The 25,121-nt window shown below is 50.6% G+C and overlaps 2 protein-coding genes across 9 annotated transcripts; both read right to left on the bottom strand.

Annotated features, from left to right (window-relative positions):
- Positions 1-9,364: 9,364 nt before the first annotated feature.
- On the bottom strand, positions 9,365-18,575 carry Mmp14 (matrix metallopeptidase 14). Its single transcript, NM_001246769.1, is given in 10 exon segments — positions 9,365-9,696; positions 10,049-10,164; positions 10,653-10,803; positions 10,928-11,066; positions 11,276-11,436; positions 12,528-12,689; positions 13,366-13,673; positions 14,015-14,137; positions 14,392-14,540; positions 18,283-18,575. Coding segments are annotated over 10 exon segments (1,749 nt in total). The 5' UTR covers positions 18,391-18,575.
- A 2,232-nt stretch (positions 18,576-20,807) lies between these two features.
- On the bottom strand, positions 20,808-24,000 carry Mrpl52 (mitochondrial ribosomal protein L52). 8 transcript variants are annotated; one of them, XM_027390648.2, is made up of 5 exons: positions 23,846-23,939; positions 23,711-23,771; positions 23,537-23,604; positions 21,713-21,777; positions 20,808-20,977 (listed from the first exon to the last, which is right to left on the bottom strand). In XM_027390648.2, the coding sequence occupies exons 1-5, from the start codon at positions 23,871-23,873 to the stop codon at positions 20,834-20,836; spliced, it is 366 nt and encodes a 121-aa protein (XP_027246449.1). In that variant the 5' UTR covers positions 23,874-23,939; the 3' UTR covers positions 20,808-20,833. The 8 variants fall into 8 exon arrangements, with proteins under 8 accessions (XP_027246449.1, XP_027246450.2, XP_027246451.1 ...); XM_027390649.2 differs by having other exon boundaries at positions 23,711-23,768; positions 23,846-23,925; XM_027390650.2 differs by lacking the exon at positions 23,846-23,939 and adding an exon at positions 23,321-23,436.
- Positions 24,001-25,121: the final 1,121 nt, after the last annotated feature.

Below are 25,121 nucleotides of genomic sequence, written 5' to 3'. Positions count from 1 at the left end.
CTGAGAACTAACTACATGGCTTGTTTGCTAATAGCCCAAGATCCCAGTGGGGCCTTCTCTAAAATCACATCGAAACAGTATCTCCCTCACCCATCTACAATTTCCCCTCAGTACGAGTTGCTATCCAATATACTATATATTATCCTAATTTATCACATTTGCTGTTCATTCTACTGACAAGAATAGATGTCCCAGGAGAACAGAGATCATTTGCTTTCTGTTATGTCTTTGGTACTACAAATGATGCATGTGTTGGTGTTCAGGGAATACTTGCTGACTGAATAAATGAAGGAATGAATTAATCAACAACTCAGTGACTTCTGGTCACAGTCATCTCTTAGATGACGACGCCTTTTCAGCTATTCGATCACCCCTTGTATTATTAGTTGCTCATTAAAGATGAGGTAGACAATCTGAGGGCCTATGTCGGTTAGGACGCCTGTCAGGGTCTTCGGTGCTCCTTCACCACTCTATGACTCACGGGTGGCAGGATAGCTAACTTCACAGGAGACAAGGGCAACGAGGAAGGACGTTTATGAAGCAATTTGTGCTAGATGCCAGAGAGGGTTCAGGAATACAGTCTGAGGTGGACTACTGACCCCAGGGTCCCGGGCACAGACGTCGAAGAATGATCAGAATCTAAGGAGCCCACAGGGGGGCAGTGTGACAGCTCGAAACTCTGAGGAGGGTGCAGAAGAGCCTCCTCCTGCGGACCGAAGCCCTCACCGCCTGCACTCTGTCTGTTCCGGAGTTAGTGAGGGCTGACCATCAACCCCCGCACCGGGACCCAGGACAGGACAATGACGGAAACTCTTTTTGCCCCCGTGGCTGCGAGGCTAAGAACAGCTGTGGGCCCCGTCTGGCCCTTAGTTCCACCCCTTTAAGTACAGGTGTCTAGAGAGGAAACGGAGAAAGTGGGAGGGAGGGTGGTGGTTTCCTTGACTCAGAACAGCTTTATCCTGGCTAGGTTCTAGGCTCCCCAGGGTCGACTTCCAGTCCTAACATCGAACACAAGGGGGCGATACCACCCTGCAAACCCTGCCCAGTTGGTTTCTGCTGTAGAGGTGGGCGGAGCCCCACAGAGTAGGATGGATGCTCTCTAGCTCCTGTCCCAGCTTCCCTTCTGGTAGAATTTACATGAAGTCTTGCCCAAGGTGGGTATGGGTTGGGTTGGCCTCTTTGGCACAGGACAGTATAGTGTAATGACACAGTTGGAGATGTCTGCTATACGGATTAGAAGGATGTGGGAAGGGAAACCCTGCTGGCCTCCAGGACTGGGTGAAGGCTGGGCTGGCCATGGCACTTGAATGCTTGAACTCTCAAGAACTGGGCCAACGGGGCCTAACTCAGATTAAGGACAGGCCAGGAGTGGATGGGGATATATCCTGGAGTGACAAAGTAGGGTATAAGAGTCTACCTGGATGTATTTCTTTCAGTAACCTTTTCTTTTTCCATACTAGGAACCCAACCCAAGAAGGCTCTTCCTTATGCTGGGCAAGGGCTCTACTACTGAGCTACACCCTCAGCTGCTCCATTATGTATGTGTGTGTATGTATGTATGTATGTATGTATGTATGTATATGCAGGAGCTCAGGTCATGAGAGCCATTCCTGGAGCTCCAGGTCAGATTCTATCTCAAGGGAACAGCAAATGGGTAGAATCAGAAGTTCATAGCCTGGCATTGGTGGCGCACGCCTTTAATCCCATCACTAGGGAGGCAGAGGCAGGCGGATCTCTGTGAGTTCAAGGCCAGCCTGGTCTCCAGAGTGAGTGCCAGGATAGGCTACAAAGCTACACAGAGAAACCCTGTCTCGAAAAACAAAACAAAACAAAACAAAATAAAACAGAACAACAACAACAAAAAAGAATCAGAAGTTCATGGCTATCCTTGGCTACTCAAGGAGTCAGAGCCAGCCTGGGCTACTTGAGATCCTGTCTAGATATGTAGGTAGTGGGTACATAGGTGATAGATAGATAAGAATCTGCTGCCATGTTTGAATATACTCACAGAGGCTTATTGTATCCAAGACATATCTTCATGCTGCTAGCACAAGACCAGGTACTGAGCAGATGCAGAAACCATTTTGGGGACTGAACTTGTCCTCTGGCCCACTGCTACATGTTACTGGGTGCTGAGTGAAGGGGAACTCTGATTGCAAAGGATCAAAGTGGCTGGAGCCTGGGGCGTGTAGACAAATCTTCTAAGTCTTCTGAGTGACCAGTCTTGTTTTTTGCTTTTTTTAACACTGAGAAAAGGATTTGCATTATATATATATATATATATATATATATATATATATGTATATATATATATATATATATATATATATATATGACAGATGAGATGGCTCAGCAGATAAAAGCATTTGCTATGTAAGCCTAGCTTCTGGAGTTCAATCCCCTGAACCCATGTAAAAGTGGAAGGAGAGAGCCATTTCCACTTGTGTGCTGTGCTTGCATGCCTACTCCCATTATGCTCTCGCATGTGCGCGCGCGTGCGCGCGCGCGCGCGCACACACACACACACTATTGTGTCCTCATGTAGCCAAAGATAGCCATGAACTTCTGATCCTCTTGCCTTTACCCCTCTTCTGTTCCTTTGAGACAGAAACTGACCTAGAGATCATTATATGAGATCTTACATTTAAATGAATGCACACATTATCGTGTGTGTGTGTGTGTGTGTGTGTGTGTGTGTGTGTGTGTGTTACACTCGAATGTGCAACAGTACATGCCTGTAATCCCAGCATTTAGAAGGTTGAGACAAGAGGATCAGGAGTTCTTGGACAGCTTAGGTTCATAGTGAGAACCTATCTCAACAAAACCAAACAAAAGCATGAATGAGCAAAAAAGATGCTCCACCTCATTAGGATCTATAGAAATACAAACTAAAATGACAGTGTGCTATCACTCCACTCCATTAAGATGACCAAGCCTGGTGAATCCACATACCAGTGAAATGTGAATCTATAAAACTGTGAGATATTTACACAAGGGGATCTGATACAGCAATTAAAGTGAAGCTTAAAGACAACAGGGAATGAGCAAGACGGCAGGGGAGCCCATTCAGAGAAACAGGAATGCCTCAGAGCTGGGGGGACGGTGCAGTGGTTAATGTTACTGGCTGCTCTCACAGAGGACCTGAGTTCAGCTTCCAGAGCACACATGGAGGCTCACAATTGTCTGTAACTCCAGTTCCAGGAAATTCCTTGTCCTCTTCTGGCTTCTGTGGGACCCAGGCCCACATGTGATGCACTTAAATCCAGGCAAAATACTCAGACACATAAAATAAAAATAAATCTTAAAAAGAAAGAAAAGCAAGGAAACACTACAGCATTTAAGTACTTGATACCTCTACTGGAGGGAATTTGGGGAACACACGGACCCTCTAAAAATATTGGCCCAATTTTTTTGTTTTGTTTTGTTTTTCAAGATGGGGTTTTTCTGTAGCTTTGGAGCCTGTCCTGGAACTCTCTCACCAGGTTGGCCTTGAACTCACAGAGATCCACCTGTCTCTGCCTCCCAAGTGTGGGATTAAAGGCACACGCCACCATTGCCTGGATTTTCTTTTTCTTTTTTTCTTTTTTGAGGGGGAGGGGGAGGTCTATTTTCTTAAGTGATGTCATAGAGACATTTCCATTAATTCTTCTTCTCTAACTTGCAAGGAACCAGTTTTTATTCCTCTTTTGTGGGCAGCCTGATGTTGCCCCACTGAAACCTATCCTTCCCGGAGTTAGGGAAGTGCCTGAGATGGGAAATCCAATGAGTGAACAGGATATGACCCATGCTGAGGCCCGTCTGGTCCCTGAGTCAGTGAGCTACTTGGGGCAGTCAGAGGATGCCCTTCCGACATCTACTACAGGACCACCTCTTCTGCTTGCTGTACTGTCATTTTCTACCCAGGAGTAGGTCTCTGCTTTTAGACAGTGTCTCATGTAATCCAGGATGGAACTTCTGATATTCCTACTTCTATCTCCAGAGTGCTAGGGTTACGGATGTGTGCCTTGTTTTGTGTGGTGTTGGGATCCAAAACTCAGGCTAGGTAAGTCCTCTACCCATTGAGGTACATCCCCAGCCAGAAATGGGTCTTTGTGAGCTGGAAGTATTGGATCTCTTTTAAGCCATGAAGGCCTCAATGACAGAGGATAAGCAGTTTGTAGGGGGACCCAGCCTCATCACGGAAGCAGAGCAAGCTGCCCACCGAGGGATGGGATGGCAACCCTGGTCTGAAGTATCTAATGGTCCTGTGTGGAGTTCCAGGACTAGTGGCAAGGGAGGACAGAATGGGGGTTGAGCCTGGCTGGGGAAGGCAGGCTTGGAAGGAACTAAGTTATTGGCGCTGGGCCAGTATGGAAAGTATGTGTGTGTGAGCTCATTGGGAAGCTGGTTTCTGTCCAATCAGGCTTGCTGCCTTCCAGGCCCTAGCTGTTTAGCCCCAATGCAGGCTGTCACTGGGTCTCCCCAACTCCCTAAGACTGAGGGGGGAAAAAAAAGCAGGAAGTCCTAGGGGCAGGGCTAGGTGTAGAAAATTAGTCTCCTAAAGGAGATGAACTTAAATTGGGGATGGGTACAAAGTGGGTACCGGGACTGTGGGACAACAGCCTGAGCTAAGGCTGGAGTTTTCTAGGGGTTTCTGGGAACGGCAGTCATTCCTCTGAAGGCTTTGGTGTTCCCTTGTTCTTTGCACAACTGTTCGTCAACACCTCCCACTGCTGTTGTATGCAAGTACTTTGTCCCCTCTAGTCTCTGAGTTTTTGTGGCACCTTCCTTCAGAACACCGGCAAAGTGGTAGGCTGCAAATTGGCTTCCTTTTCTGAGGAGCTTCCCCCATGCCCTCTTTTCCCCACTCTGGCTGCCTCCACAGATCTGTTGCCTGGCACATGGAGCAAACACAGATATCCTGACAGCTCCCCAGAGCACACTCCTGTGAAGTTACTAGCTGCATGAGTCCACACTGCAAGGGGTGCTCAAGAGGCCTTGTCAGAGTGTGCTTGAATAGGAAAACAACCCAGGGAGGCTTCGCTTTTTGTTTTGTTTTGCAGTGCTGAGAATCAAACTCAGTGCTGCTCATGTCAGGCAAATGTTCTACCACTGAGCCACAGCCCTAGTCCCTGATAGGGGGCTTAAATTTGGACTAAAGAACTGTGACTTGGGGGCTGGAGAGATTGCCCAGTGGTTAGAGCATTGGCTGCTTTTCCAGAAGACCGTGGTTCAATTCCCAGCACCCACAAGTTCAGCTCGCAACCATCTGTAACTCCAGTTCCAGGGGAACTGATACCCCACACAGACATACATGCAAACAAAATGAAATAAATAGTTAAAAAAACAACATCACAAAAAACAAGAACTGTGACTTGCACGGCTTAGTTCCTTTGTCTGTGAAAGGAGCCTGTGTTAGGGCCTCTGTTGATCTGTAGAGTGAAGGCTTCAGCAAGGGCAAGGAGGATGCAAGGGAGAAGGATGGCTGGGAAGTCTGTTAGATTGTGGGGGAAAGGTCCTGGGAGGGGGCAGGGAAGGACCAGCAGGGCTAACCAGATTGTAGTGAGCAGAGACATCCCTCTGCTCATACTCTCTTTCAGAGGGTGTGGCTCCTCTAAGGCCTTCCCTTCCCTAGCTTTGAACCAGCTGGGGGCAGGATCCCTGGAAAAGGAGAGTGATGAAAAGAGAGGACCCCCCCACTTCAGGTTGTGGGGTGTGTTGATGGGTAAAGAGCTGCTCCTTCTTGTCCTTTGTTCCCACTCCAGTATCTTCTTAGACCAGTGTCCCCAGGGCTGCCCGAACCTCCTCACATATTCCACTTGGCTCCTTCTGGCTGCCCCAACTCACAAGTGCTGCTTTCGAATAAAGGAACTTGGAACCATAGAAACTGGGTCAGGCCCAGCAGACAAATCAGCCAGGCCAGTGAAAACAGTTTGCAGGTCCTTGGGAGCCAGAGGGCCCTCTGCCTCCTGTCATCCTATCCTGACATGGTGGCTCACTCAAGTGGGGCCTTATGACCACTAAGGCATCTTCTGAGGTCACCGGGCAACCTCATGGAGTTCAGTGGGTGGGTCCAAGTACATCATCAGCACCAGGCCCTCCGCTTTTGCCCCACGGTCCTGTCTGTGCAGCATCAATCTTCTAGCTCATCCCCCCTTTGTCTCCAATTCTGCATTTCCATCTCTCCCCCTTGGCTTCAGAGAGCATCTTGTGATTCCAGAATCCTAGCCAAACAATTTCCTCGTGATGGGGAAACCGCACTCCAGCCCTAGGCTCCCCCTCCTCTTCCCTCTGGCAGTCTCCCCTCTTGGGCTCTTCCACTGGCTCCAGCTGTGTTTTGCAGAATTCCCTCTGGATAACATCTGTAATTGCCTCCATATGTGGACCGCAAAAACACAAAAGGGCCATGAGCTCATCTTCTGAGTTTTTTGTCACATGCATAGACTACCCCTAGATGCCCCTGACTTCCCCCAGGGCCACCTTCTCAGTCTAATCCCTTCTGGTGAGGGTGGTGGTGGGGGTTGTGCCTAACTTCACCGAGAGACACACAGGCTCTGCCAAACAGCTGTTGGCAGGAGAGGCACAGGTGACCATGCTTGGGGTCAGGGTTGCTGGCTGGCAGGAAGGTGGGGTACCCCATCTGCCAAAGCAATCATGCCAGCCACTCTGCAGAGCAGCTAGATAGAAGAGTGGCATAGGTGGGGCCAGGCTCTGAAAGCAGGCTGTGGAGGACCTGGGCATGAGCCCAGGGAAGATTGGGCTGAGGCAGGAAGGAAAGGCGGGAGAAGGGGACTGCTCTCCTCCAGCAGAGCTGACTCAGCAACTGAGCTGACCCCTCCCTTCAGGCTGGTTTTGGAGGAAGGGAGGGTCAACAGCCTGGGAACCCTGTCTAGAGCAGCAGTTTCTATGGACAATGGAAACAAAACCTTGTTATTCTACCCTTCTAACCCGAGGGTCCCAGGTCTTCTGGGCAACTGAGAAACACTGTTCTGCCAGGGGGTAAGACATGCCTAGTGGATGAGACCATAGGGCCACCTCCTTTTTTTTTTTTGGCCCCTTCCTGATCTCCTGATCCAACATCAGAGTCCCAGGCCTGTAAGAACCACCCCCTTTTCCTCCTTTTTTCTTTTTTAGGCAGGGTCTCACTGTGTAGCCCCAGCTGGCCTAGAACGGACTTCTGTAGACCAGGCTGGCCTTAAACTCCCAGAACTATGACTGCCTCTGTCTCCAGAGGGTTGAGGGTAAAGGTGTGCCCCGCCATGCTCAGATTTAGAAGCAGCTTCCCCAGGCCTGTCACTAAGCCTCCGTCCAATATGATCATGGGAATATCCGTGCTGCAGAGATAGATGTATGAGGAAACTCGAGTGTCTGTGGCCAGATCACACGGCAGAATAATGCAATTTAGGAAGATTTTCCAGATGGCCTCAGCGTGACCACTTCCTCCTATCTCTGGGAGCCTGGACTCTCAAAGGAAGCCTTTTAAGGATTCTGGGGAAGGAAGGTGGGTTCTGCCAATCACTCCTCTAACCTCTAGTGGGATATGCCTTGCTCCCCAACTCCAGCTCTTAAATCCCATCCATACACTGAGAATAAATATTTATGACAAATACCAAGCCCTCACATCATGGGAAACACTGTTCTCAATGTCTGCTCTTCCTCATCCTGCTTGGTCACACCGAATTCACCCCTACACCAAGCTATAGTCACACAAAGGATGTGAAACACAGTTTATTCTTCGTGGAAAGGTTGAACAAGGTCAAAAATGTCCTTAGAGGGCACTGGCCCAGCCCCGCCCTGCAGGTTTCTGGGGTCAGTTGCCTCTGCCCCCCTCCCCCACCCCTCCCTTTGCCCCTTGTTAACAAAAAGGAACGATTTGAATGGCATTCATATATAATAATTATAATAAAAATATACATTAAACAAAACAAAAAACCCAAACAAGACAGAAATTTAGCTGGGCTTCCAGCACCGTTCACCCCGTTTTCCCTAGCCCCAAACCCCACCCAGACACTCCTCTCCTCTCATGCCCTCCACAGGGTCTCACTCTCCCAAGCCCCCAGTACCATGACCACCTTCAGTGGCTGAAGGAGACTTCAAATGGGTCAGCTGGTTGGGGAAGAGGAAGGGCAGGACACAGGTAAAATGGGCTGAGGAGTGCCTGCATCAGAAAAGGGAGGGCCACCCTACCCAGGAGCACCCAGACACCTGCCTCACTAGGGCAGTGAGGCAGACTGAGCAAGGCTAGGCCACTGACAGCCTCCTCTGGTCTCTCTCGAGTCCCCAGTCCCTGTAACATATGCTCTTTTTACTCCTGTATTCACTCCTATCCTTCCCTTCCAGTCAGTGAGCAAGGAGTCAAAAAGAGGCCAGTGTGGCTTCCTTAAGACCCTCTCTGAGAGATCCAATAAAATGTGCCCACTCCTGGGTACCACAGTGTCCTGTGTGTGCCCTGCAGTCTGCCCAGGCTCCCAGGCACACACTGCCACCACGCCTCATTGCCTGCCCCCTTTGACTGCTGTCTTTGGGTCCTAGCCCCAGCTACTTGCATTTGGATAGGTCTTTTGAGCCACCAGGCTCATCCCCCATGCTCCATATCCTGCTGTCTCCCTGTGACCTCTCTGCACCTGGGGCGATTCCCCCTGCTTTCAGCTCTTGTGACCTTGAACTTGACATCCAAGGCTAACATTCAGGAGGGGCGAGCTTTGCCAACGGTTTCCTCAGACCCATTCAGTCCTAATGGCTCAGACTCCTTGGAGGTTCTCCAGGCTGGGATGGATAGAGGCAGATCTTTGTGGAGAGGAACTTGGTTGTCCAAGCCACCAAGACCCTCACTGAATGATTTTTTTTTTTTTTAAATTGAAGTCTTTAGAGTAGCTGAGCAATCTTTCCACCTCCAAACACACACTCTCAGATTCCTTCTAGTTAGAGTGGTGGGAGGGCTGCCAACTGGGTACACTTGGTACTTATAGGGCTCACATACCCAGAGCCTCCTGAGGTCAGAGTTCAGAGATTTAAGGTACATAGTCAGGGGATGGAAAAGAAGCAGATGACCCCACCTGGCCTTTGCCTGTGAGGTCAGGGGGTCTTGCCTTCAAGTGCAGAGCCCTGAAAACATTCAAACAGGGCTGGACACACACCAAGCTGTGAGGTTCCCTCGAGGGCCAGAGGCCAGAAGGGACCGCCTTCCTGCTCCGCCCTCAGGGGTCCCACCTATGGATGAAGCAATGCTGGGGTGAAGGTAGGAGAGGCCATTCAGGGACTGAGAAGTGAGGCTGGAGGGAGAGGGCTCAGGGTGGGTGTGAGTAGCCCACCTGCCACCACCTGCTGCCACTGGCCTTCAGGGGCAAAGTCCTTGTGGTAGAAGCGGGTGGGCCAGCGGTGGGGGTCAGACCTTGTCCAGCAGTGAACGCTGGCAGTAAAGCAGTCTCTTGGGGGTCCCGTGGCGTCTGAAGAAGAAAACTGCAAGGCCTACCACCAGCACCAGCACCAGCAGCAGCACGGGCAGTAGGACAGCGGCGGCATTCACAGCTCCGCCGCCCTCCTCGTCCACCTCGATAATGATCACCTCTGTTTCCTCCTCAGTCCCCTCATCAGGTCGGCCCCCTGAAGGGCAGCCCATCCAGTCCCGCAGAGCCGACTTGGGGTACCCGGGCTCTACTTTCAGCTTCTGGTTGTTGAATTTCCAGTATTTGTTCCCCTTGTAGAAGTATGTGAAGACTGAAGGGCACCGAGAGGATGGTGTAAGATGAGAAGAACCAAGACCCGGACAGAGTCCATAAAGGCCCCAAAGAGAGAAAAGAAGAAAGCAAGTTATTGTGATGGCCAGCTAAGCTTACTTCTCAATCTTCCTCAACATTTGCTTCCTCAAGTGGAAAAGGGAGTCCATCACAGCACCAGGCTGGAAGAGTGGGAAGATGGGGGGTACTACATATGAAAGCACTTGGCTAGTTCCTGGCAATCGACCATTGCTGGCTCCTGGCAATTGCTACCATCATCAATGGTAGTTCTGTCTTTCTGCTCTTCCTCATTCCCCATGCCCATCCTTCTCTGTACACGGTTTCACACTCACCTTCGTCACTACCCATGAACGACCCTCTGGGAGACTCAGGGATTCCTTCCCAGACTTTGATGTTTTTAGGGTACTCGCTGTCCACGGCCCTGAACTCCTCATTGAAACGGTAGTACCTGGGGGATGGGAGAGAAAGGGAAGTGGTTGGATACTGGGCTTGTCCTCAGAGGTCAGCAGACCCATGACAGAGTGCACCAGGAAACAAAGGCTAGCTATGGTCATGGTTAGGGACAGGGGTTTTGAGTAATGAGGACCTGCAGCTGAAAGAGGCGGAAGGAGGAGGTGGAGGGGAGGGTCTAGGCTGTAAGGAGCCACCAGCCACCCTTAATGACAGAGCCTGGTGGCTGGGGTGGAGACACAGTGCTGGGGGCAGGAGGCATGAAATGACCAGGTCTGAAATGATGACCGGGTCACATCCCACTCAGGCAGCACTAAGAAAAACTGCCTATTGCTAGGCAATGTAAAGACTTAGCTGGTTCCAGGGCAACACTTTGGGGAGAAAGTGGGCCTTTCTTCAGAATTTAGCGATGAGGATATTTGGAGTGGCAGTGGTAATAATAGTTTCTGAGTGGAGAGGCTTGGGGTTAAGGGTGCGAGGTCTTACTTATTTCCCCTGAAGAAATAGGTCTTTCCATTGGGCATCCAGAAGAGAGCTGCATCAATCTTGTCAGTAGGTAGTCCTCGGCCTAGCTCCTTAATGTGCTTGGGGTACCCAGGTTCCAGGGAAGCCTCGTCAAACACCCAGTGCTTGTCTCCTGGGATAAGAGAGAAGGGAAGAATCTGGGTTCAGCTTGACTCTGAAGTCTTTGGGACTGAAGTGGAATCAGCTCATCCAAGGAGACCCTCCCAATTTCCCCAGTCTAGGAAATGCCTGGTTACCTTTGAAGAATACAAATTTGCCATCCTTTCTCTCATAGGCAGTATTGATGGATGCTGGCAGGCCCCTCCAGAACTGGCCAATAGGCATCGGGTATCCATCCATCACTTGGTTATTTCTCACCCGCCAGAACCATCGCTCCTAGAAACCAGTAAAGATGGGGAGAGCACGTCATGTCTTGTACCTTGGTTGTCGTCTTCAGTCCCCAAGCTCCCCCACTGCCCTCAGTCCTATGGTTTTAGTTTTCAGTCCTTCTATTACTGCTTCCACCAGCTTCCTTGCTGAGACTCCTTCTGGCCCCTTCTTCTCTTTCTCTTCTTCTTCCTTTCCATTTATTCTCTTCCTCTCACCTTGAAGACAAACATCTCTCCTCGGAGCATGGCCACGGTGTCAAAGTTCCCATCACAGATGTTAGGCCCATAGGTGGGGTTTCTGGGCTTATCTGGGACAGAGGGCCAAGAGGTAGTTCTGGGCTGAGGGGGCATCTTGGTGGGTGACCCTGACTTACTCCCTGAGGAAGAGAACAACAGGGGTACTTCAGACTTTGGGGTAGAGAGGATGGAACGATAGATACATTAACAGACAGAGAGCATGAAGAGGGCTGAGGTGCTATAGAGATGGCTCAGCGGTTAAAGCACATGCTGTTCTTGCAGAGTATGTGAGTTTGGTTCCTAGCACTGACATCAGGTGGCTCACAATAGCCTTTAACCTCAATTCTAGGAAATCGGATGCCTCTGGCCTCTGTAGACACACACACACACCCACACACACACCCCCCCCCACACACCCCTCTAATAAAAACAAATGTATTTTTTAAAAAGTGTAAACAGGTTTTTGGAGAAGGTTCAAGTAGTTAGCTTGGGTATGTTCCTATGCTCAAAAGTGGGAGTTGGGAGGTGATAGGCTGACTCATTAGGAGCTGTTGCAGTTCCTGCAGAGGACCCAAGTTTGGTACCAGCACTCACATGCCAGTTTCAGGAGATCTAATGTTCTCTTCTGGCCTCCATGGGCACCAGGTATATACATGGTGTATATAACACATACACATGCAAACACACACACACACACACACACACACACACACACACACACACACACACACACCTCTAATAAAAACAAATGTATTTTTTAAAAAGTGTAAACAGGTTTTTGGAGAAGGTTCAAGTAGTTAGCTTGGGCATGTTCCTATGCTCAAAAGTGGGAGTTGGGAGGTGATAGGCTGACTCACTAGGAGCTGTTGCAATTCCTGCAGAGGACCCAAGTTTGGTACCAGCACTCACATGCCAGTTTCAGGAGTTCTAATGTTCTCTTCTGGCCTCCATGGGCACCAGGTATATACATGGTGTATGTACACACACACACACACACACACACACACACACACACACACAGAGAGAGAGAGAGAGAGAGAGAGAGAGAGAGAGAGAGAGAGGGAATAACACTTATACATATAAAAACAACTTTAAAAAAAATCGGAGCTAATAGAGGCAGTAAAATGTGGTGTGTAGACTTCACAGCACTTGGGAGGGAAAAATGCAGACCAGAGACAAAAAAGGGACAAGAGCAGTGACAGAGGAGCAGGTATGGGGATGGATAACTTGCCATAAAGTTGCTGGATGCCTCGGCGATCGTCGTCAGGTAGCACAAAGTTTTCTGTGTCCATCCATTGGTAAAAGGGCGCCATGATGGCAGAGGGATCGTTGGAATGCTCCAGGCCTAGAGCATGGCCCAACTCATGCACAGCTACCAGGAAGACATCATTTCCTGGAGGGATGGAGATGGTGAGAGCTTGGGTCCCTTCTTAGGCTCCCTGCTGCCCCACCAGAGACTTCAGTTTCACAGATAAGTCTGCTGGTCACGCTTTCCATCTAAAGTGATCAAATCTTGAGAGTCAGTTTCCTGTTTGGTTCAGAAAGCCTGAAGCCAGTGAATACCCTCCTCTGGGTGAAATGGGGTGATCTGGGGCAGGATTCCAATCTCAAGAAAACCTACACTGTGGGGCTCAGTTGCTCCCAGAAGGTAGGCATCATGTTTGCCTGCAAAAGTGGATGAGAAGGAAGCTTTTATGTCTGTGATTGGCAAGGCATTCGGATAGTGACAGCAGACCAAATATACAGATATAAATAGCTTAAAATATAATTCCTGCTTCCACTCTAGGTTTGTGTGGTTAGTACTTAGCTGTTTTATTTGTTTATTTTGAGACCGTCTTGGTATATAGTCTAGGTAGGCCTCAAACTCACAATCCTTCTGCCTCAGAACTTAGATTTGTTTTTTTCAATTTTATTGATTTATGAGACAGGGTCTCACTATTGTAGCCCTGGCTGGCTGGAACTTACTATGTAGATCAGGCTGGCTACTATTCCCTGCTAGCTTAGATTCTGGAAGGAGACCCCTCTATATACAAGTGACTGCACACTCTACCCAGGGTTCCCTTACTCACCATTTAGGTCCTCATTTTGGACAGTCCAGGGCTCAGCAGAATCGAAGTGGGTGTCCCCTCCAATATTGGGGCCTGGGAAATAGGCATGAGCCAGGAAGCCCCCTTCACCATCAAAGGGTGTACTGTCGCCGTGGAAACCCTCAGCAAACAAGATCATGATGTCAGCCTGCTTCTCGTGACCCTCTCGGATGTAGGCATAGGGCACTTCACGGAAGCGCAGTGGCGTTGCACTCTCCCATACTCGGAAGGCCTTTCTAATGGCCTCGAATGTGGCATACTCGCCTACCTTGGGGGTGTAATTCTGGATGCTGACATCCAGACACAAGGATAGAGAAGGGAAGTGTTAGGATAAAAGAGGAAAAGTTCCCTGCACTCTCCCAGAACTGACTGAACTACCCAGCCACCTTGCCAGACCTTCTTTCCCTGCTATTACATATTTGATTTCTCAGCTCCAAGAACCAAAGACTTGGGGGTGTTGGCACTAGGGTACATCCCCCAAATGGCTGTGCTTCTCTGCAAGATTAGAGCTATTTTCCTTCCTACTCCCTAAGAATGGAGGAGGCTTGTGCAGGCCATTTCTTTCTCTACATAATACAATAATAGGGAAGGGTAGCGGATGGGAGAAAAATCTCTAGGTTGTTGGACTCACCAGAAAGTGATCTCATTATGCTGCCATTTGAGGCCCTGGATGGCATAGCGCTTCCTCCGAACATTGGCCTTGATCTCAGTACCAAACTTGTCTGGAACACCACAACGAGGGCGCTTCATGGCCCTAGGGTGGAAACATTGGGGTCAGTATAATATATAAAATAAAAAGCCTTGAAGGGGAGAGAGTGGATGCTATAGTTGACCCAGGGTCCTGGCCTCTGGCCCCAGATCAGTGTTGGGCAAGGCTCTGTGTGTGTCAGTGAAGGGAAAGGCCAGGCAACGGTGTGCATGGAGGAGGGTTGGGATACAGGCACAGGGACAGGTTCAAGTGGCAGCATTTCTAGTACTCAGTGTGGTCAGTGGATGCCAGGCACTTACTTCATGGTGTCCAAATCAGCCTTGCCTGTCACTTGCAAACCATAGAACCTTTGCATGGCGGCAATGGCAGCTGAGAGTGACTGGGGTGATCGTTGTGTATGGGTACGCAGGTCTCCTGGAGGTAGGTAGCCATATTGCTGCAGCCAGGCCTGTAGGGAGAAGGGTGTGGGTTAGAGAATTTTCTACTTGGCCTAGGAAGCCTACCTTGCTTCTTCACAGTGTCTGGCAGATGTCCTTGGCTTAGTGAGAAATATGATAGACTCCAAGTCTGGTTCTGGCAGGAACTCTCAAGCTAACCGTTGACTTGAACTCTATAGCCCAGATCCCAGTATGACCTGTCCCCAGGGGTGATGGGGAACAGACAGGCGTAAGGGTGGAGAGCCATGGTCCTGGCTGGTTTTAGTACTCTTGTAAATGAGAGCACTGGTGGACTGAGAGAGTTTTAGGATGTTTTTGGTTTGTGCTTACATATATGTGGAAGCCAAAGGTTAATCTCTGGAGTGTTCCTTGGGAGCTGTCCCCCTTGTTTTTTAGGGATCTGTGGCTCATCTATTAGACCAGGCTATATGGCCAGCATGCCTCAGGGAACTGCCTGCCTCTGTCTCCCCGGCGCTGAGATTACAAGTGTGTGCCACCTCATCTGTTTTTTTACGTGGGTGTTAGGGTTTTATTTCAGGTCCTCAAGCTTGCAAAGCAAGCATTTTTCTAAGCCATCTCCACACTCTAGAATGTCTTTTTAGAGCTGGCATTTTCTCCAGCACTTCTCTCCTCTGTCAGTTCTTGCAAAGATGGCATGTCCCATTTGAAAAAGGGGCATGTCCATGATAGGTAGTATGGAAGAGTTGGGGTGAAGGAGTCTGAACAGGGCAAGCGAGCTCCCGGAACAGAGGTACCACACTTCTAGGACCCTCACAGCAGAGATCTTTTACAGAAGGAGTCTAGAAAAGGAGTTAGGGTTGAGGCTGGGTGCTGCTGGGGAAGCTGGGCTCTTTGGAGGTGGTAGCTAATCAGCCACAACCCTACATAAGTACTCTATGACCTAGCAATCTAGGCTTGGAAAGCCAAACAAGCCATGTTATGCATGGACTATGAAGATGCTTGGATTCTTCTATAGGGAGACATGACCCAGGTAGCTCTGGTCCTACACCACCTATTTAAGGAGTTCAGAGGGGGCTTCAAGTTGCCTTCGGTGGGCATTCGGAGGGGAAAGGGCAAAAGCTGCCTTGGGTGCTGCATCTCCTACCCATGGTCATTGGATGGCTTTATCTCCACATGATGCTTCCCCTTCAGGCCTAGGCATGGGTGGTGGAGAATTCTCTTGTGTGGGGTCTGGGGGTGATTCAGGAGCAGCTGACTTAGGACCTGAGCCCAACAGGGGCAGGAATTGCGACATAGTTCCAGGAAGTGATTCCCCTCAAGGCTGACATGAGTTAGGGCCTGAGCTGTAAACAACCCAGCCTTTCCCCCAGCCAATAAGCCTGGCCAAACAACCCTAGCATCACCTGTTTCTCAAAACCCTCCTCAAGGGCACATGAGTTTAACCTCTTGATTGTCAGAGGGGCCTAGCAGGGTGTATAAATCTAGAGCTGTTCCCTTGGATCTGAAGGCTTGCCCTGACCTGTGTTGGCTGATGCCACAGCCAGTGCCCTCCTGAGGCCTGCTGTGGCCTGTGCCAAGCATGTAGGAAACTCCCTTTGCTCCTAGCCTCACCTGTAAGCTCTGACTCCTGCCGGGGTAACAGCTGCAACAGGGCTTAAGGAAGGGTGGGAGTGGCCTGCCCCCTCCCCGCCACAGCTGGAAGACAGGAGGAGTGAGTTCCTCTTAGCCAAATTGAAGGCATGCTCCTAAGAGGAGGATGGAAAGGGGAGGCTGGCGGGGGAAGCATCACACACAGCCAGGAGCTCTGGGTAAATCCCTTCCCTGCCAGTCTTTCAAGAGATAGATAGGCAGGCCTAAATAAGCACACTCATAAACCCTGCCCTGTACCCTGTGGAGAAAAATGGATGCTTTGTCAGGAAAAGGACTCCCCGGAAGAGTGTCACAAAGCCAGGAAAGAAAACGTCCCCATCATTTTCTTCCTTTCCCGGACTGGGCAAGTTTCTTTCTCTGTCTCACAGAGCCAGGCTCTGAGCAAAGCAAGAACCACAGACTATGAGACTGGAACCACAGGAGAGGACTCTGGTGTCTGCGGCTGAGTGGGGGAAGGGTGAAACACCAGACACACACACTGTCCTGGAGCTAGTGTGGAGCCGAGAGGCCTGGGGAAAGGGACCTAGCTGTCTGAGGCTTAGGCTGCCTCTCCTCTCCTCTGCCTTCAGCTTGGCCTGGAGAAGGAGTAACTGTGTTGGGTAGTAGGTCCCAGGTGGCTGGCATTGTCTTGATCAGTAAGTGCAAGGTATTCCCTATGAGAAAGTCAAGGAACACCTCCCACTGTAGAAGGCCCAGAGAGCAGAGGGTGGGGGCTCTCCAGCTCTCCAGCAAGCCTTGGATCCTGGCCTCTCCTGGGTCCACCCCGCCCTCCCTCAACTTCCCACCCTACTGTGTTCCAGAAGCAAATGGTGGTTCTGGCTCTGGGACGACCATGACCCACTTAGAGCAGAGCCAGTGCTGCTGCCCCTCCCCTAGGGGACCTAGTGGAGGCTGGGGAGGGGAAGAAGTTGGCAGTGGGCAGTCTTCCAGAGGCTCCTTTTGTTAGGCGCTCTCTTTGGGGCTAAGATGGGAGCTTCAGGCCTGAGAAAGTCACCTCCTCTCTGTTTCTAGTTTCCATGCACAAGGGTGGTCCCAGTCCTAGGTCCACACTTGTCCCTTCAGCCCCAGGTCTCTTCAGGGGCACAGGCAGCTGTGCCTCGAGATGTTACCTCGAAGGGTGTGATCCAGCCGGGGCCTGGGACTAGAGCAGGGGGAGTCAAATGCAGACCATATTCTGCACTTTGGGCCCTTCCCAGCCCTTCCCTACCACACCCAGGTCCTCACCAGGATGAGTGGGTTGGATGGCCCAAAATAAGAAGCTGATTAAATCCATCTCCCACCTTCACCCCAAAATAAGTGAGGGAGGGAAAACTTCCTCAGACTACTCCCACGCTGCTTCCTTCGGGACTGCTTCCTTCGGCCCCGGGTGGGCTATGGTCATGGGAGGGATGGGGGTGGGAGCGCCCAAGTCAGTCTGGACGCTTGAGGGTGATCCAGGCCCGCCCTCAACTCACTCGCCCAGCAACTCTTCCCCAGTCTCTCCGCAATTAACGCAGAGAAACAATTAGCAACAAAAAGTCCCCCCCCCCCGCCCCACCAGGCGCCAGATTGGGGGTGAGGACGCGGGGAGGCGGTGGTCAGGCTGAGCCCCGCGGCTCACAAGAAGAGCTTTGTGAGCGCGGAAGTTCGGCCCGCCGCGATCCTCGACGCCCGGGCCCAGGGCCCGCACCGAGGGCGGTCCGGGGGAGGCGGGTAGCGCTCGGCCGCCCCCGACGCCCCACTTGGTACCGACGCGCTCGTGCAGGGCCGCGGGCACCTGAGCGCTGCCAAACTGAAGGAACAACTCGCATATGACACCGGCCCAGACGGCACGGGGTTGAAGCGGAGCCTAGTGTTTATGAGGTTCTTGCCTGGTGCCAGAGTGCGCGCAGAGCCCGGGAGAGCGAGGCCCGGGCCCCGCTGCAAAGTTCTTCCAGGGAAGGGAGGAATGGGAAAGAGTCGGCGGCGGCGGCGGAGGGGGTTGGTTGGAGGCAGGCAAAAGTTGGATCGACTTGCAAGTTTGCACATAAGGAGGGGAAAGAAAGGCCGGAGCAGCAGAGCCCCCCAGAGCCCTGCTTTCAGCGGGGGCTCTCCCCCTGGAGACCCCCGGGCTCGCCTACACGGCGGGCACAACTCCGGGAAGGGCCGGAGGAGCTCACTTACTTCGGGGCTGAAGTTGCTGCCTTGGGCCCAGGCGAGGGAGGCGAGCGCGGTGCCGAGCGTGAGCAGGGGGAGCAGGAAGCTGCGGGAGGGTCGAGGGGCGGGAGACATGGTCCGCGGCGTCGGGGCGCCGGGCGGTGCGGGCTCCGCGGTGGGGCCCACGCCCTGGGGTCGCGCCGCCGCTCTCTTTGGGCGCCTTTGTCTTCGGGAGGCACGGAATTTGGATTCCTAGAGCGCAGTCGGCTTGGAGGTGAGGGGATTGCTCCTGAAAGTGCCTGTTTGCTCTTCTCTTTTCCGTTTTTTGATCTTTCTTCTGCTTAGTCGGCGAACTGGGTTGGAAGCCCTCTGCTCTCTCCTTTGGTCCCTCCCTTCTCCCACAGCCTCTCCTCCGCCCCCGCCCCAATGCCCTCCTTTCCTGGTGGGGACGTGGTTGTTTCAGCCTGAAACCAATTACAGCCAAGAGCAGGAGAGAAGGAGAAAAAAAAAAAAAAGTTGTCTTTCTGCGGTGCAGGCTGCCATCTGCAGGGGTTGAGGCCACAGCCGACAACTGACTAGAAGCCTGGGTGTCCCGGGGGACGGGATGCGGAAGACTTTCTCTTCCTAAGCATTTTTTGGGTGGCCTGATTCCCGTAGTATTCAGCATGTCTCACTTCAGAGTGTTAAGTATTGGGAGGCCTGATGGCTAGTGATGGCGGTGACATGAAGCTTTCAGTGTCCCTGTGAGGAAGGGGTATTTACTAACAAGGAGGGTTGTGTGCTGAGACCTGTGGACAAGCCTCCTCTTGCCCCAAACTTACACTGTAACAGAAGCCACTGCCTAACAACAATCACAATTACTTTGAATTTGGGGGCCCGCACTTTTATTAATGGCTTTTGCAATCTAGCAGTTCCATTAAGTGTGAACTGCCAAGGTAGGGAAAGGGTTCAAGGTCACAGAACTGGGAAAGCCAAATAAAGGTCTGATTAAAATTGTTGGAAGAGGGAGGATTTGGAGTTAGGATTTGGGGTTTTGCTCAGTCCTTATACTGGAGACAGTTCTTAAGAGTACAGCTTCCGCAATGGCTGGGCTGTGAGAACAAAAGGAGAACAAAAGGTGTGCAGGGAAGGAGGTGGACAGGCTGAAGCTGGCAGTGAGAAAGGGAGAGAGATAAGAGGTTGAGAACTGGATCTGGAAAAACACCAAGCAGTGGGACAGAGGCAGGAAAAGTGTGGGAGACAGAAAACTCGACCATCAGCGAAATGTAAGATCCAAGAATTGCATTTGGTCAGCCAGAGGAAGGAGGTAGTGGGGAGAGGAAGGGAGGGAGAGCTAGTGAAGGGAAACAGTAGCGCAGAGGGGTTTCTACAAGGTCAGGTGGGACGCTCCCGACATCCAGAACTACCAACCAGGTTTGTGGTGGAAAGAAGCAACCCTGACATTCAGCACTGGAATGGGAGCAAAGGTCCTTGCCTTCAGAATCCAAGAGAGGGCTCATGATCAATAAAATGAATGGTTGCCAGGTTACTGGAAGTTCCCAGGAGGTGGACAGTGGGTTTTAGTGCCACATTGTGTAGGGTTCAGGAAGTACAGAACCCTCTTCAACCAACCTCTATAATTCAGTCAGAACATAACTCCTTCGGTGGAAGACTAAATACACAAGTTCAATTCTTCCTATGTCAGCTTTCCGGAGTGTGTGTCTCCTGGGCCATGTATCTGGACACTAGTTGCTTGTTAAGACAGAGGTGTCTGCCAGGTGTGGTGGCACATGGCTTTAAACCCAGAGGCAGGCTGATCTTTGTGAGTTCAAGATAGCTTGGTGTACATAGCCAGTTTTAGGCCAGCTAGAGCTACAGTGAAACCCTATCTCAAAAAGAAAAAGACCTCAGATGAAAAGCCCTGTTTTCTTTTTAAATTTACAGATTTCCTTTATTTTATGTGCGTTGGTGTTTTGCCATGAGTATCAAGTTTCCTGAAACTGAAATTAGTTGTGAACTACCATATGGGTGCTGGGAATTGAACCTGGGTCCCCTGGAAAAGCAGTCAGTGCTCTTAATTGATAAGCCATGTCTCTAGGCCCTGGGGAGCCCTTTTCATCAAAAACATTTATCAAATGCCAACTGAATACAACTGAGCTGTGTACAGGCTATGAGTGACTCAGGTATGTTGGTAAAAGCAGGGACAACGGTCCCGCCCCTTTTCTTCCTCCACAGAGCACCTGCTGCTTGGGTTGACCCTATGGCCAACATGGGGGAGGATTAAAATCCCAGAACAGGGCTACATGGTAGGTTGGTGGCGTGTTTAGCTTCTGCACAGCTCTTGGTTTGTTCTCTAGCATCAGGGGTAAAATAATAGCCCCAGAGCAAGATCTGGCTGAACTGGAATACAGTGAGGACTAAGGGCACTGGGCCAAGCCTCCCAGGCAGTGATTTTAAGTTCCTCTTGGTGACTGAGATCTTTTGCTGTCAATACAAATGGCAGTAAAAAAAAAGCTTCATTCTGCATGGGATAAATCATTCATTCAGGTGACAGAAAAGAAAGCCAGAGAGTCTGGGAAGGTGGGAACGGAGCTGCTTTTTATTGATGTGGAAGTGGGCTCAGTGAAATCCCTTTGGGTTTAAGAACATTTTCCTGCTTCCTTTCTTCTTCCAACTTCTGCTGCCTGAGCTTCCACGCCTGTAATCCAGCATCCATTTCTTGTGTCAGCAGTACAACTCGTCTCTGAAACAGACAGGAAAAGAATAAATAACATCTGGGGCTCAAGTGTACCATTAAGCAGATATCCTTTCTTCCCGGAAGTCGAAGGTTTTCCGCTGGATACTGATGCTGCTGACTGCCTTGGACCAGTCTTTGCATGACAGAAGGGAAGTAACAATGCGAAGGGGTAATGTCCAGTCTTCCCTTCCCACAGTGCCATTAAAACACTTGGCTTGGGTAGGTAGGGTGGTGTATCCTTTGACCCTAGCACTATGGAGGCAAAGGCAGGCCCATCTCTTGTGAGTTTGAGGTCAGCCTAGTCTATATAGTTTGCTTAAATAAATAATTAGCTGGAGATACAGCTGCTGGTGGTGTACTTGTCTAGCAGGCAGGAAGCCCTGAATTTGATCCCAAGCACTGCCAAACAGTAGCACAGGTGCAACACAAATTATAATTTATGGGGCTGGAGAAATGGGTCAGTGGTTAGGAGTACTTTCTGCTCTTGCATGGGACCCAGGTTCAACTACCAACACCCACATGACAGCTCACAACCATCTGTAATTCCAGTTTCAGGGAATCTAACACTCTCCACTGAACTCTACAGACACCAGGCACACATGTGGTGAACACACATTCATAGAGGCAAAACACATACATATAAACGTTAATCTTAAGAGAAAACAAGATAAATGATGATTTAAGTTTTCCTCCTTGGAAACATATTATAAACATAGCCTTGCTGGAGTTCCAACCACTCACTGCAAGCTTCTCCCGCTGAGCTTGTCTTCGAAGTTGGCCCTTCATTGGGGGAGCAGGACGGCCATCTACAGATAGAGGCAAGAAAAAGGCAAGTGTTAAATGTGGGCTGGTCATCTTGTCCAAACATTGGGATGTGATAGGAATTTGATAAGAGTCGGTCTCCAGCTCCCTTCTTCCAGTTCATACCCATCAGGGCTGGGCTGGGGGCTAGCATGTGTGAGGCCCAGGTTACATACAGTCCCAGCACTGCCCATCAAAAATAATACTGAAGAAACCAGTTCACAACTTAATTTTTCTAACATTCATGTAGCATCTTCAGTGGTGAGGTACAACAGAAGCACAAAAATGAGTTCCAAAGTATGTTCCTATTATTTCATTTAGCTGTGTCACTAGCATGGAATTAGCATCTGCAATGCTGATTTCACTGTTTTATCTTCAGAAACCCTTCAGTCAATGTGAGTCTTTGCTGAACCTCATCTCACTGTATAATGAAATGTAGGTTTGGGCTTTTTTTTTCTTTCAAGTCGGGGTTTCTCTGTGTATCCCTGGCTGTCCTGGAACTTGATGTGTAGGCCATGCTGGCCTTGAGCTCAGATCATATCATCCTGTTTCTGCCTTGGGAGTGCTGAGACTAAAGGTGTCCAACACCACCACCCAGCTCACTTTTGTTTTTCAAGACAGGGTTTCTCTGTGTAGCTTTGGAGCCTGTCCTGTTCCAGCTCTTGTAGACCAGGCTGGTCTCGAACTTACAGAGATCCGCCTGCCTATGCCACCAGAGTGTTGGCACGGTGTTCGTGCGCCACCACCTCTGGGCTCACTTTTGAATTTTGAGGCAAGGTCTCACTAGGTAGCCAAGGCTGTTGTTCCCTAGCTCTCAATCCTCCTGCCTCCTGGTTACATGTGTCATTACTCTTTTTTAATTTTATGTTCTTAAAGAATTTTTATTTTTATGTGAATGGGTGCCAGGCACAGGTGGAAGTGAGAAGATGGCATTGGATCCCCTGGAACTGGAGTTACAATTATGAGCCACCATGTGGGTATTGAGAATAGAAACCAAATTCCTTTTGAAGAAGTTCATGAACCAGAGGCATCTCTCCAGCCCCATAATCTTTTTTATTTTTTTAAGAGAAAAAAGACTTCTCTGAACTGAGTCTGTCATCTTCAGTCTTGCAGGGATCTTCGGTGTTCCTTTCCAAAGAATTCCTTGTGTATGTGGAGTCAAATTCTAATAATACACTCAGCCGGGTGTTGGTGGCACACGCCTTTAATCCCAGCACTTGGGAGGCAGAGGCAGGCAGATCTCTGTGAGTTCGAGGCCAGCCTGGTCTCCAGAGCGAGTGCCAGGATAGGCTCCAAAGCTACACAAAGAAACCCTGTCTCGAAAAATAAAAAAAATAAAAATAAAAATACACTCACCACACATACCCCCTTCTGAAAAGATAAAAGTCACGCACCCTTCCAGCCCCAGGACAGCCCAAGTTAGAATTATATCTACAAGCCATGATCCACTCACTACAGCTCACCTTCCTTAGCCAATTTACTATCTGTCTATTTATACACAGGGTCTCATTCAGGATAATCTGGGACTCCCTACGTAGTAGCACATACTTGCACTGACTTCACAGCGATCCCTCAGCTCCTCAAAGCGAAGATCTCAGGTGTGAGGGACCACACCCAGCTCTGGAGTCGGACAAAATTAGAGCTCCTTTCCGCAAACTCTTTTCCTAAGTAAAAGGTTCAATATTTTCCCAGACACGCCCCCAATCCCTACCGGGGCGGTCGGTCTCTCAGAGGAAAAAGGAGAAACCTGACATCAAGGCTCACCGGCGAAAGTCCAGTCAGGAAGCTCCGTGAGGGGCCCATAGCCAGAAGGGCTGGCAGCCAGTCCCTGCCTGGGTGGGGAAACACAGGGGTGAGGGCGCGGGCGGGCGGGCGGGCGGGCTTCCAGGTCCGCCGCGCCCCCGCCCGCCCGGGCCCCCGCCGCTGGCCGGCACTCACTGTAGTCGCCACTGGCTGCCGGCCCGAGCCGCGGCACTGCAGTGCAACCTCCGGACACCTACTGGAAGAGCAGGGAGTTAGAGGACAGGCCACCCCGCGGCCCCCGGGTCCCCAGCCCCACAGTCCGTCACTCACTGCACAGCCGAGTCCCCAGCGCCGCCATGCCGCAGCAAAGGGGCCGGAAGTGGGCGTGGCCCCGCCGGCCCCGCGCGACGCTGCCTGGAAAACCGGAAGCCGACATCTTGATTGTGGTTTCGACCGCGGGCCCCGCCATCTTGGGTCAGCGTACGGAAGCGCGGGCCGGCTGCGGGCTGGGGGAATTGTCCCGCGCAAGCGTCCCGCGTCGCCCGAGGCGGTCGGGAGGCCGGTGGCTGGCTCGTTCGCTGCGTTCCCAACACCTTTCGTAGGCAGTCTCCAGGCTTTGGAAATTTGGGATAACTCAGAAGAGTAGCATCCTGCGAACCTCGTCGTGCAGCAGTCTGCATGGTTTTAACGTCTGTTTTCTGACCAAGACATGATCACGCGTAGAACGAATCAGAAAAGTTTGGTTCTCATCCAGCAGAACCGAAGACGAGCGAGTGGGTTTGGGAAATTTTAAGGGTAGCTAAAACAGTTTATCAGATAGAGCGTGGGGTCTAGAGAAGACAAATGATCACAGACATGACTACACACAGCCCAGTGCTGGGAAGGGGAAGTGTATGTTATTTGTGAGAACATTTATGGAATACGATGCAGAGGACACTGTTAAACGCTTTTTTGAGGAAGTTGTACTGGTGCTAAAATTATTTTGTTATTTGAGACAGTCTCACTAGGTAACTATGGCTGTCTTGGAACTCAGTGTGTAGACTCAGAGAGATCCCCCTGCCTCTGCCTCCTGAATGCTGGGAAACATGACGGCAGCTCTGATTACTGCCCCCCCCCGCCCCCCAGACGGGGTTTCTCTGTGTGTAGAGGCAGAGATCCACCTGCCACCGCCTCCTGAGTGCTGGTTTTAAAGGTGTGCGCCACCACCTCCTGGCTCTGAGTCCCCTATTTATTTATTTAGGTTTTTTTGAGACAGGGTTTCTCTGTGGCTTTGGAGGCTGTCCTGGAACTAGCTCTGTAGACCAGGCTGGTCTCGAACTCACAGAGCTCCGCCTGCCTCTGTCTTCCAAGTTCTGGGATTAAAGATGTGCTCCACCACCACCCGGCTTGATTCCTCTTTTTAGAGTGTCCAGGACACATTTTCACCAGCTAAATACACTCTGAGTGGTCCAAACCTGAAAACTGAACTCTGAAGTGCTCCAAATATCAAACTTGTTAAATCCAAATAGGAAGCTGCAATGGAAAATTTAACACCTGGAGTCATGAAAGAACTTTAGTCAAAAACCAGCGAGGAAGAGGCAGGTGGATCTCTGTGAGTTTGAGTCCA

This window comes from Cricetulus griseus (assembly GCF_003668045.3).
Source record: "Cricetulus griseus strain 17A/GY chromosome 1 unlocalized genomic scaffold, alternate assembly CriGri-PICRH-1.0 chr1_1, whole genome shotgun sequence".
Lineage (NCBI taxonomy): Eukaryota > Metazoa > Chordata > Mammalia > Rodentia > Cricetidae > Cricetulus > Cricetulus griseus.
This window is presented reverse-complemented; position numbering and strand designations above follow the sequence as displayed.

What these genes read in the sequence shown, in the direction of transcription:
- Mrpl52 (XM_027390653.2), bottom strand. Translation starts at nt 23,984, where the DNA reads ATGGCGGGGCCCGCGGTCGAAACCACAATCAAGATGTCGGCTTCCGGT. An exon ending in GCTGGGGACTCGGCTGTGCA is followed by an intron (nt 23,772 to 23,845) that starts GTGAGTGACGGA and finishes CTGCTCTTCCAG; the next exon opens with TAGGTGTCCGGAGGTTGCAC. An exon ending in TCCTGACTGGACTTTCGCCG is followed by an intron (nt 20,978 to 23,536) that starts GTGAGCCTTGAT and finishes TGTCTGTTTCAG; the next exon opens with AGACGAGTTGTACTGCTGAC.